This window comes from Lucilia cuprina, chromosome 4 (genome assembly GCF_022045245.1).
Source record: "Lucilia cuprina isolate Lc7/37 chromosome 4, ASM2204524v1, whole genome shotgun sequence".
In the NCBI taxonomy this organism is placed as follows: Eukaryota; Metazoa; Arthropoda; class Insecta; order Diptera; family Calliphoridae; genus Lucilia; species Lucilia cuprina.
Genome location: NC_060952.1, coordinates 6,601,304 through 6,615,497, shown reverse-complemented (window position 1 = coordinate 6,615,497; position 14,194 = coordinate 6,601,304). Strand labels below are relative to the sequence as shown.

General features: G+C 24.9%; 1 protein-coding gene across 10 annotated transcripts in view; it reads left to right on the top strand.

Moving 5' to 3' along the window:
• The window catches only part of LOC111675656 (polypyrimidine tract-binding protein 1), a 242,772-nt gene that overhangs the window by 172,382 nt on the left and 56,196 nt on the right, over positions 1–14,194 (top strand). For all 10 annotated transcript variants that reach the window (XR_006940512.1, XM_046948408.1, XM_046948412.1 and 7 more), the window contains one exon: positions 9,602–9,722. Coding sequence is in view for 9 of the 10 variants with exons in the window: in XM_046948408.1 (XP_046804364.1) it covers positions 9,602–9,722 (121 nt within the window). In the remaining variant the exon portion in view is untranslated. The remainder of the gene's footprint in view (positions 1–9,601; positions 9,723–14,194) is intronic.

Genomic DNA, 14,194 nt, shown 5'->3' with positions numbered 1-14,194 from the left:
TTTTTTTTTAATTTTATTAACAAAATGAATTTGTTAAACAAAAATATTTTTATAGCAGAAAATTAATTTATTTACAGTAATTGAATGCTTGTTTTTGTATAGGGTAAAAAAATATAACAGATCTGTTGTTTATTAAAAGGTAAATATTGCATATTTTTAGGGCTTTTTTACACATACGATTAAATTGTTCAAATGATTATGTTGTTAATTAGTTAAACATTGCTGGAAGTTTAATTAAAAGATTATTAAAAGTTAAGCGATTTTGTGTGTAAAGGAAATAAATGATTTAAATTTCTACCTTAATTGTCTCCTAAATTAAAGCAAATGATCAACATAAAATTCACTTTAAAATATTTACACTTTTTGTGTACATTTTTAAGGCTAAATGTTTGTGTATTTAGTTTTAAAATTTATGCTTTTATTGCAAATTAATTAAGAATCTTAGTACATACTATACAATTAAAAAACAACGTTCTTGTAGTTTAAATGACACTTTTATGGCTTTCTTAAAGTCTATCTATGTTTCAAATTTACAACTTTACCCACATTTAAGGTATTTTATGAGTTAGCAAAGGTGTTTCCTGTATTAAGCAAAAAAAAAATATCATAAAATTTTCTTTTAAATATTTTATAAACCCTACATTTTATTTCTGGTTATAATAATAATTTTTATTTGTGAAAACACGCAAACAAATAGAGAGTAGAAAAAAAAGAAGTAAAGATTTATCTTTACCTATACTTGATACTTTACAGCTTAAATATAGTAAAAATTCAACTAAATATTTCAATGGACGTAAATTTGTGTTGTGAAGCAAACCCAGCAGGAGCAGAAAGAAAAAAAGGATACGTTTTTGGTTTTCAATATAAACCACTCAATATATAGAACATTATATGAGATATAAATTTACTACCACAAAAACACAAAACCTAAACATACTCTCAAACAAAAAGAACGACTTTTTTCAAGGCGTTACATTTTAGAATAATACTAATACACACACACACACAAACATACACATAAAAGTATATACATATAAATAAAGGCTCGTAAACCTACAAGGTAGAGTAGTATTTGTTTAAAGGTATCATAGTAAAATGTAATAAATTATCTGTCAAACAGCTTCCGTTGAACATAAACAACAAAACCCACTATTATATACACAACAAACTAACAAACATTACAGCACACAGCAGCATCTCTAGTTGGAAACCCAACTTTGTTAAACAAATCTATCTAAAAGGAAGTACCACTACTTGTATCTTTTTCTTAAAAAATTAAACTCTGCACACCCCCCCCCCCCCCCCCCCCCCCCCCCCCCCCATCCAGTCATTTATATGCTCTACAAGTTGCAGGCAACAGCTGCCACAGTTTTCATAAACACACCTCTCTTGTTGTATTTGTTAAACAAACTCAAGTCGTTTGTTTGAGAATGTCTAGATTTTTATATTTTACGATTACGTTTCATGTCTACAAAACGGAAATATTAACATTTTCTTAAAGTTATAAAATTCAATAATGATGCCTCGTTTGCTTGCCTACTTTTAGGCTGTAAAGGTTATTTTTCATAAGCAGAGAGATGTTACATTATTTAAGCTTAATTTTATGTCAATTTTTTATTTAAGCATTAATACTAAACCTAGCTGGAGTTTTAAAAATAAAATTTTGCTCTATAACATATTTTATTATGAAAGAAAAGTAGAATACAAAAAAAACTAAAGTTTGCTAACCTACCCACTTGTTTAGTTTTGTGGTAAGTTTGTTGGTTTTCTTAATAAATATTTACATTTGACTTTATTACTCAAACTTGTTGTGCAACTAAAAACGAGACAAAATTTGTTTTATTCTTATTTTTTTTTTTTTTTGCTTGCTTTTGCCCCATAAAATTGTCTGCTTCAAAACTCTTGCTATTTCCTACTTTAAATACTAGTCCTGTCTCTTTCCCATTCGTCCTTTTTATTTTGTTTTTGCCATGAACGTTTATATTTCAATTTGTTTACTTAAATATTTAAAACACTTTGGCATACAAAATGTTATTTGCCATCGTACAAGTTAAGAAAAAAAATACAGAAAATGTAAAGAAAACTTTAGATAGCAAAGTATTTTGTGCAATTTTCTTAATCCAAACGATTTGTTACCAAAATATTTGTGTCTATAAAAACTACAAAAAAAAGTGAATAAAAAAGGCTGCTTTGATATTTATACAAATAGCAAATAAAAAATGAAAAAAAAAAAACTAAAGGCAAAAGTATTTTTGGTGTATTTTTATTGCAACATTTTTCACTGTTTTTATTATGTTTTAGCAACATTTTCCATTTTTTCTTCGTTTGCATATATATTTTATTTGAAACAATCTACATACATACATATTTGATTCATAAGCCTGTATAGGTGAAAAAAAAAGTTTTCTTCTATGGCTCTGACTACTGTGCTCATCACCAAACGCCAGCCCAGCCATCGTATAAATAAATTATTCAAAACATGTGTTTCCTTAGCCGTATTTATTCGTTGTATAAAAGTGTGATTGAGCAGTCAAGTTGTGAACAAAAAAAAAATAAATACTCAGTTTATTCATTCATATCCTTAACAAAAATACGAAAAAAATGAAAGTTTTTCTTAAGACATTTCCTAAAACGTTTTTTGTTTCTTTTTGTTGATTTTTTTACTTTTGGTTTTAGATCACGTCATCTCGTTTAAACAACTTTATTTTTTAACAGTTTATCTTGTATTTCAATTGAAATGCTATGAATGTTGCAAAATAAACTGTTTTTCTATATAGAATATGTAAAAAAACATGTTAGAATACGAAAAAGGTTTTTAGCATAATATTAAGCAAACAATCTGAAAATTTGGAAAAAAAACTTTTTTTAAGGTATATTAAACAATTTACTAAGCTTTGCTAAATCTGTTGTTAATTGTTTAAATATTGAGGAATTTTGTTGCGATTTTTAAAACTGTAGCATAATTTTGGGGGATTATTGTAAATTCTTTGGTAAATTGGCCAAAAATATTAAATTTCTACATTTTTATTATAATTTATATATTAGAAAGTTTTATGCCAATAAAAGCGTCTTCAGGCTCTAAAAGCTTTAAACGAAGACTTAAATATTCCAATCTTACTCTGAATGTTTCAAGATCTATGAATTTGGTCGATATTTTTGAGAATTTTTTATAAGGTTTGTTATTCATTTACAAATAGCTTTTAAGCTAAGCTTTAGACAAAAAGATCTCCTACTCGTATCTTTTATATACTTCGAAAGCTTTAAAGGATCTTGTAACTAATATCAGTATTAAAAGTTTAAAACCATATTATATTTGCAATACACGCACAATTTATTTTTTTTCTATTAATATATATTAAACACAACTAGAACATTTTCCTTACCAAATGTCAAATAAATTGAAACAAACTTAACCTCAAGCAATAAAATTGCAGAAATGTAATTATCATTAAGAGCAAAAAACTTAAATGTTTCAAATGTCATAATTAAACTTTGGGGCAAATGTACATTGTAAATATGTTCTATACAAGTGAAATTTTGAAACATTTTATTGCATATTTTTCATGACTATTTTATGTAACATAATATCAATTTATTTGTAATCTTATTTAATTAATATGTGGTATTTAATATAGCATACATACAAAACAGGCCAGTCAATAACAGAAACCCTCAAAATATGCTAAAATATTTAAAATGTTGAAATATTTGTAGATTTTTCATTGCAAAACATCAAAAACACTTTAATAAAGTTATTGACAGTTTTGTGCATATAAAATATTTGATTTAAATTTGGTTATAATAAAATCTATATATATATATTTTTTTTCTAACTGCAGTTATAACACATTTAATTTGATTGCCATTTTCAATGGCTGGTGATGACGTTTCTATTTTTTTCCACAAAAACATTTAATATTTTAACATTATTTTGCTGTCAAACTAAATAACAAGTAAATTATTATAATTTGTAACAATTTTCTAAGTGTTTTGGGTTATAATATAAATATCAAATTGTTTTGTTCATTGAAATAAAAGAAAATTAAGTTAATTTATATTATCGTATTTTTTTATTAAAAAATAAACACTTTAAAGAAAACTAATTAAAGATTTCTTAGTGGTTTTCTTGAATTCCTGCCATAAAAGTTTTTTTTTTTTAATATTTGCATTTTTTTCTCTCTCTCTTGTTAAAATATAATCATACTTTTCTCATTTTTCATACATTTTACGCTTTTGTTTTTTGTCCTTCGCCTTACTGTCTTTATTTACACAATGCATGTTAAATGCACTAGAGAAAGGAAACAAAAGAAGATTGTGAGGATTACTTTTCCGGTATTATTAAAATTAAGTACAACTACTTTTACTGTTGCCACCACACCACACACAACTTCCATCAGCTTTTTACATAAACACATTACAAAGATTAAGTAAAAATTACATTAAATATTAAAGAAAAAACCAAAGAGAAATAAAGTGGGCAAAAATGGAACAAACAATTAAATATTCAAGGATAAAAGTGTTTTTAATTAAAAACCAGTTTAAGTTAAGGTTTTAAAAATATACCTAAAATCACTATAAAGTAAAATCACTATAGTTTCCTGCTGAGATATTCTCTAAAAGTAGTCTTTGATTTAAAACAAAATAAAAAAAATAAGGCCGGTATTTAGAAAGAAAATTGTATAACAATATTAGAAATTTTGTATAAAATACTCTAACAAAAACTTAATAGTTTTCATTCAAAATCTTAAAAATAGTTGTCTTTTCTTCTTTCTGTATTCAGGTATAAGTTAGCCGGGAAGTATGCAATAATTTTTAACATTTATATATGCAAAAGAATTCATAAGTAAACTTATAACTACAAACAAAATTCTTCAAAATATTGATATTAGGCTTGTAAAAGTGCATTTATTAAAAAAAATACTTTATATGACATCCAGTACGTCCTTCTATGTGTTTTGTAATATTTGAAATATTTCCATTTATTTTATTACAAAATTTTCCCTTTTTCGAAACTACTGCAGTATGCTATAACTTTTAACTTTATTAACGAAATTACAAAAAAAAAATTATTTGTATTTTTTTTTTCTATTTTTCAACAATTTAGCTGCCACATGTACTAGATAATCTATTTTATATATAGACGATTACTTATTTGTTGTAGACAATTACACACAGCACATACTTCAGTAAAAAAAAAACCTGCAGAATGGGGTGTCAATAAAAAAAGTAAAGCTACCATAGTTTTCTCTAATGATTGATGGTTAGATGTACTAGAACTCTTTGCTTAACACAAAATCTAAAAATGATACCTTGGCTTTTTGTAAAACTGCTGGGAATTCTTTTATTTCCCTTCAAAATCAAAAACACAAATCAACATTTAACAAATACAACACACAAATTTGGTTTTATAAAAATTTTATAAAATCCGACAGTTTAAACGTTATATTTTTCAAATAATTGATTTATTTAAATATATGTTGTAGACACAAACATTAAGTAAACAACTACAACAATAACAAAAACAACGATAGATTCAACAGCTACAATATTTATAATACTTTTAACAATGTTGTTGTTGTCCTTGTTTATATTATTTTTGTGGGTGGGTTTATTTGTGGTGTTGATTTAATGATACCACATGTTGCTTGATAAACATTTATTGGTTTTTCATAATAGTCATAGCATAATTTTAGGGGGCGTTTTAATATTTTTTTATTGTTTGTTTTCTTTTGAAAAAAATAAAGGTTGGTTTTAAGCTAAGTAAGCTGATGTATTTCAACAATTTATTTTATATTATAGAATTAATAATAATTTTACTTTACTTTATATATTTTTTATCATATTGACTAGATCTTAAATCAACAAACCATTAAACAACCCCTTGGAAAAAACACACAGCGTATATGGTATTTTTAGTAAATATAATTTATAATTTACATGGAGGGGTTGTTGATTTTTGCAGTGATTTTTAACTTTTAAAATAATTATTTTACTTTAACACGCTTTATAGAAACAAAACCTTAGCCAAAATTAACTTTTTATAATAAGAAAAGGTCAGTTATGATATTATCTCTATTTGGTTTAATAGATTTATTATTATTTTTTTTTTTCAGAAAATATGTTGACGTCCTTGTTGTTTTGTCTTAAGGCTTAAGTTAAATTTTATATTAAATTTATGGCCTTGTTTTTAGCACTTTTTTCTTATTATTGTGAAAATTAATTAACTTGTCTTAAAAAAAACAAGAAATAGAAAGCCGCCAGTATTATGTTAATTTCCGCTTGAAAAATTAGCTTCTTGTTAATAAGTGACACACAAAATTTTGTTGAAGATGTTGGTAGCCTCAAGTATTTACGTTTTTTTTTTTTCTTAACTTAAGTGAGCTAACATGAATAAAGGTTTTTAAGTTATTCTAAAACTTGGACAAATATTTAGAGGGGATATTTAACCCTTATCTTACTTTTCTTTAAGCAAAAACTTTGCATTTTTGCATGATATATTATGAAATAAAGTTTTATATAAACATAAAATTATTTTGTAAAATAATAACTTTTCATAAGAAAACTGAAAATAATTTATATTTTTTATATTTTAAGCCTAAGACATAGTTGTATTTTTAACAACTAATCCTAAAACTATACTATTAAAGAAGAAACATTTAAATATAATTATTTTTAATATATTAATATTTAAGCCTATTATCTACTAATTTGTCTATTAAGGTTTAAATCTTATATCTTCTTAAACTCAACACTACTTTAACAAGTAATTAAAATAAAATTATGAAAAAAATACGTCAAGTAACAACCAAAAGTAGGCTTCATATTTTAACAAGGCATAAAATTTAAAGCACTACACTACTGAAATTAATTCACAAAATAAAAACTATATAAAAAATTTATAAAATTTTAAAACACAATAAAACCTTAACAATAATAACAAATGTCTCCACTAATTATAAAAAACAGAAAACATATGTCAAGCTTCTGTTAAATCTTTCTTAACATTGTGTCATCCTCTCTCCACACCCACGCCTGCATACATACATATGTTAAGAAGGTCATTTAATAATGTTTTAAAGCAAAAACCTTTTAAAATAAGCACCCAAAAAACAAAAACAAAATAACAAGAAGAAAAATATATATTTAATACGCCTAAAAGTATGTTAAATATTTGATAAGTCTAGGCAAAAAAACATAAACAGCAGTAGAAAACAAAATATATGAAAATAAAAACAAGGTCTATTTTAAGTAAAATACATACATACATATGTATGTACATACTATGTATATATAAATGTGTGTATATTTAAAGGTACTTGTACCTAGATGTGGGTTACTATCACATACACAAATAAACAAACATACTTACATATATTCATTCATTTATTTGAACGTTCATTCACTCATTTCTCTATTTTTACTTATGGGCCCACATTTACTTGCCACATTTTTCAGTTTTAATGATTCTTCATTCATCTTACTAATATTTTTCTAGGTTTTTTTGTTTTTTTTTCTTATTTTTTTTTTTTTTTTTTTGATATGGTTTATATTTTCCTATTTTGTTTTCTCTGTTACATTTGTAATCAAAGCTATTCATAATATGTTGCCTACTTTTAGATTGGAAATTTATGTATATGGTTTGAAATACATATTGTATGTATGGTTTAACATTAAAAAAAATATGGTTTGCATGATGTATAGAGTAAATATTAAATGTGTATGCGTTTATTTGTTTAAGTAAATGGGTCATTTGGCTGGACTCATTAAATAAAATAGTAAAAACCAGTAGAAAAAATATGAAAAATTTAATTTAATGTCTGGTTAAAAAAAATAACCACTTCTTAAATTTTAATCATTTAACAAAGACCAAAGAAAGTCATAATAATTCAAAAAGATTTTTTATTTAACATAATTAACTTGTAATACTTTTATTGCTGTTATTAATAATAAAGTGTAGTATACTTCAAGGAGCTGTTGAAAAAAAACAGAAAACTTTTAGCGACATTTTTACTCTATTTTATTTATTCTACCAAAAAAGATCCTTTATTTTGTTGTAACAGCTTTATTTGCCAACTAAAGTAGACTTACTCCTTGTCGTTTTGTTCTTGTAATTAGTTCATTAGTTTAACTAAATATAATGTTAGTTTCTTTTGTGTGTCGTAATTAAACTGCTTACAATTATTATTTCATGGTTTCCCAGCAGTTCGATAAGAGTCAAAGACTGTATTTTCCTCTAACGTCTTAACACCTGTTTTGTCTTTTTAAACGAGGGTAAAGATAATTGTCACTTTAATGTCAACTTTCTAAGCGAGTGAAGGAGAACACTAAAACACAGCTTCAAGCACATGTTAAGATAGATAATAGATATGGACAGTCGGTGTTCAGGTGTGTCAAAATGTTAGGTAAAATATGTAGTTCGTGACTGTCCAACCTAACTGTTGGGTTCTATTAAGTTAATTTAACTACAAACATAATTTTTATGTATGTATATTATTTAGCTATAAAGTAACACACAAACAACTTTTTATTGTAAGTTTTATTTAGAAATAAAATTAAGCAGCAATTCGTTTGCTTGTTTTTTGCTGTAATCAACTGTTAAGTTATTACAATTAAATTATTTAAGTTGTTATAGTAGTAAAAACAAATACAAAAGTTGTCTTTTGATGGCTTTTTAACAAAGCCCTTTTAAAAACACTAGAGAAAATCGATAATTTTGAAAAACCTAAAACTATGCAATTTCAAAAAATTTTTAATTCGGCCCAAAATTAGGCAATAAATTTAACTTTTTTAAATATATATACTTTATTTTTGAAGTTTAAATCTTTAAATATTATTTTCTCTTAGCAATCATTTTAAAATCTATAGAAAATAAGCCTTAAAGTAGACTATACTTTTATATAATCCAAATATAACACAAATACTTTAAATGAAAATGACAAAAAATAAAATTATTGAAATATTTCTTGCAGACTTCCAATAGATTTTACTTTATTTTATTCTCTTTCATTTCTTTTTAAAGAAAAACCAAAAATAAATATTAAATAAAACAACTTTAGTTTATATTGTCCTCTTAGCTTAATATTTATTTTCAGCTTAAATAAATAAAAATAAAATCCAGACTCACCCAGTTTTTTTTTCTACAACGAAAAATTTATATTTAATTACATTTTTATGTTGTTTGTTTTTTTATTTTTTTTTTTTTTTTATTCTTACACTCTAGATTTTTTGTCTTTTATTCTATTTAATACTTGATTATTATTATAAAAAAGAAGAAATGTTGTTGTTTATGTCCTTAATCTCTTTTTATATACAAGAGAAAAAAAAGCGTTGTTGTTACAATTATTAGCTTAGAAAATCTGTTCATAATTTATATTAAGTACAAAAAAATAATAAAATATATAAGAGGAAAAAAACAAGAACTTTTTTCTATTTCCAAAGTATATAAGCAAGACAAAGTGTGTGTGTATGTTTGAGAGTGTAAATAACAAATATTTATTATATTTATTATTATTATTATTATTATTTTAATACTAACTTGTATTTTGTTGTTATCTTGTTGTTCTCTTTTCATATGATGTTGTTGATGTTTACTATGATGCAGCGTGGTAGCGACGAACTTTTAAGTCAAGCAGCAGTTATGGCGCCCGCTTCGGACAATAATAATCAGGATTTAGCCACAAAGAAAGCCAAATTGGACTCAAGCACCGTACTGGGTGGAGTTGGTAAGTACAAAAATGAATTTTTTATATTTTATTTTCTTTTTTTTTTATATATTTTACACAATTTTCTGTTGTGTTGCTCTCGTTCCCTTTTTCAATGAGAAGTTGTTTTTTTATTTTTTAACGTATAATAATAATGAGCATAATGTTTGTGTGTAAACGAAACTAAAAAACATTTATAGCAATTAAATAGGTTTATATTATATATATTTTTTTATTTATTTTTCTTTTTAACAAAATTTATGAAAAAAAGTAATTCTTGTTGTTTCTAGGAGATTTTGTGAAGAGCTTAAACATTTTTTCTTATTTGTTTGATTTTTTTTTTTTTTTTGTTCTCAGAAAAATATATAAGAGAAGATAAAAATCATGTTAAATAATACTTATAAAGGAGCAACAGTATTTGAGCTTTTATGAAAAAGTTTTAAAACGTATTAAATTTATAAAGTTTTTCAATACTTTATTAAGGCTGTAAAATAGATTAACAGTCTAGCTGTTGTAGATATAATGTAAAAATAAAATAATACGAAAAGAAATAAGTTATGAATTAATTCCATTTTATGTGAAAACTTAGTCTTAAATTAAAAAAATATGTATTTTTATAAATTTTTTATAAAAAAAATAAGAAATCAAATTATCTTTAAACTAGTTTATTACTATTCTATAGATTAGTCTATTAAATTAATATGTACTTAATGATTATGAAAGGTGCCAAGTCCCTATTGAAAGTCCGCTATTTTCCCCCTTTCAATGAATGCCAATGTAATTCGTTAAAAATTTACAAACTCTAACTCTAACAGTTTCCCAGACATGTAAATTTTTTGTATTTAAATTTTATAGGAGGTACCACATCCCCTATTCAAGAAGTGGTGCCACGCCCCCTTATTTTTAGTGCATCCATTTGGACTTAAACATTTATAAATGGCTCAGTACAATTGTTTCCATCAATAAGCAAGCAACCTTAATATTTAGTAAACCATTGAAATAAGAAGTTTTTACTGTCCTCCTACCAAAAGTAACAAGTTATTTCATACATTTTCTTCTATTTGCAAGTAGTTAATCTTAATTAATTAGCCATTCCTTATTTACCTTTTTACCTGTTAAAAAAAGTATTTATTCATTTACTAAAAACGCCTAGAATTAAAAAAGAAATAAAAAAATAAATTTCAAAAAAAATATGTATTAAAAACAACATAAATTAATTAATATTAAGTTTATAGATATGCATGTCATTTAAATAAATATGAAGTTTTAGTTATGAGTAAATTTTATGCATTTCTTTTGAATATTTTAACAAAAGTACTAAAGAAATTAAAAAAAATTCAAAGTCATAAATTAATTAAAATGTCAATAATGTGAAGTTTTATTGCAATAATTGCAGAAGGATTAAAAAAAATATTATAAAATATCCATTTGTTTGTGAAAAAAAGATTTCTTAAAGGATATTGTTTTTTTTTAGTTTTTTTTAATTGGCGTCTAAAAGTATGCAGTAAAAATTAATATTTGTTCTTAAGTTCTATAGTTATTTTTTATATTAATTTATTTTCTACAAAACGAGCTAATAAAGCTAAAATCTTTAGCCTAAAAAAATTTTATTATTTCAACAATACACACGCATTTGTATCACTTATACATATTAGCTAATATGCGTAGAATTTAATAAAATTTCTAAATACAAAGCAAATACCAATATGATGATCTGGTTAGCCAATATGACGACAAAAAACCTTATATAAACCAAAAAAAAGAGAAACACCAAAATATCATTGATATAATCTACTGCAGCAGCAACAGCGTAATAATAAAACCAACTACCGCGTTATAACCACAATAACATGCACAATTTTAAACAATTTAATTTAAATTCTTTTAACGTTTTTGTAAACACCCTAACTACAACTATATATGTATATATCTCTCAACTCTACTCCCTCCAACACATGCATATTTGCAGCACAACACTCTAACATATATTTAACTAAATTGTATATGTATATGAGTGTACGCTTGTTATTGTAAACCACACTAAAGCATATTTTTGAGAGCCTAAAATATTTTTGCTGTTCAATAAATATTTGTTATTGAAAATACCAATACATTTATGGCAGAAAAAAAAATTAACAGTAAAGCCCAACCCGCTAACAACTTTACAAACCATCAGGTGGTATGCTTTGTTGTTGTCATAACGCAGCACCAACCACTAGCCAGCCACCAACCGGTGTAATAGCCACAAGTATCCATTCATTCATTTATTATGTTTTATGGCTAAAAACAATCAACGCTACTCCCTGCCTCTAACCCTTAGGAACTTTATGTTCAATACTGAAAACCTTTAACAAAAATATTTTAATTTTTTCCCATTTTTATTTACAAAAACATTTCATAATAATTATGTTTTTTTTATTTTTTTTTCAATGACGGACTGTTTGGTATTTATTATTATTAATTTTTTTTGTAATAAATATTTTTTCTGTACAAACAAAATATTTGTTTACTATTGCTATGTATAAGTTTGTGTGTTTTTAAGTTATTAAGGACATTTATAATTATCCTTTGCATTTTATTAAAATACCTTTAAATGGGGCTAATTTGTTGTTTCATAAAAGCAAATAATCATTAAATAAATGGATAAAAGTTTTAATTGTTTTATATGTTTTAAACATTGCTAAGGAAATTTCTTATTATATATAGTTTATGCCTTTTTGTCCTTTATTATACAGATCAACAAAATTTAAAATAAGTCGAAAACCAGAGACAAAATTGTCCTTAATTTAGCCATATTTGAGAAGTTATGATGACTTTTGATTGTTAAACTATCGACTTTTAAATAAATCACAGCCTTAAAATAGACCATACTTTTTATACACATTTTTTAATTTTATCATTAATTATCTTCTAAATACATAAATTAAAAAAAAATAAATTATATTTGTTCAAAAAAGAATAAATTTTAAATATTTTTTTTTTTAATCTACTGCAATTTTTCTAACTATAGTAGTTCCTTACTAACCATTGACTAGTTTTTAATTTTACCTATTATGTGGTGATGGTCTTTGGCTTACATTGTAACCATATACTGTTTCTCTCTACTTTTATGTTTTTGTTTGAGTTTCTGGGATTACAATCACATCTCTATACATGCATACAAACAGACATTTATTCGTTGCGCTCTCTGTACGTTTGTTAATATTCATGTTTATAAAGGTAAAAAATTTTCACTTATTTCCCTCACTACCAAACACTTTTAAGTCCTTCAATATTCAAACTGTCGTAGTAATAGTCGAGAAGTATATAATGTTGCTTGCCTCGATAGTTTTGGTTGGTTACAATATTTTTCACTTTATATAGCTGTATGTGTATGTGTGTGCGTCTGTTGTATGTGCGAAAGATTGTTGTTGTTGCAATGTATTTGTAACCACAAAAACATAATATTTATTTATTACTTTACAAAGGACTTTTCTATTAATTAAAAAGCAACAAACTACAGTTATATGTATATTTTTTGTATTTCCTCGTGTGTTGGTTCAGCTTTAGCTACCCATTCTTGCCACCATTTTTACCAACTTGTGTTCAATACAGGCATTTCATCTATACAACCGTACCTGGGTTTGGTTGTGGGCTAAAAATCAACAACACAAAACCTGGAAATTGAAAGGTTGTTACAATTGTTACTAGCGGGGGACTGCTGATAACTTTGATAATGGCGGTAACAATGTTCTATGTTTTTGTTTGTTTTTTTTTCTGTTGTTGGATTATCAAACAGTAAGTTGGTTTCAATTTGGCTGCAGGCTTCATTATATTCCTTTAACATTTTCTCTAACAACTTTAATCACTTTGTTGTAAAATAAAAAGCTAAAATTAGCATTAAAAGTAAATTATTTCTTTAACCAGCACTAATTAGTTTTTTGTCTTTTTTTTTAACCTTTGTCAAAAGGCCTGCAAATTAGCAAACGGCTACTAGCTTTTGATTACAAAATTGTATGATTTTTATTAGTTTTTATTACTTTTATTGTTGTCAAATATATAACAAAAACAACAATTGCCAATTGTGCAAATAAAAAGTAAATGTATATGTAATATTTTTACAGATTTTTTATACAAAAATAAAACTAACTACAACACCTGTATTTTACCCACAACTCTCAGCCATTGTTGTCCAATAAAAAAATTTCAACAATACTATTTGAAAATAATACACAACAATAATAACAAAAAATATCAATGAATTTCGTATACACTTGCCAACTACATGTTAAACCAATAAAACGAAAACTTCGGTAAAAAAGTAGCCCCTTTTTTATACTACACATTTTTTCGTCATGAAAACCCAACAAATTTGCTAAAAAGGAAAAAAAAACAGTGTTGTATTGTATTGTGTTTATGGTCAATATGTTTATTTTTTGTTAATACACTTAAAGACACACATACACATGCCACTACTACTACAACCATTTATAACATGCAACTAAGCAAATCCA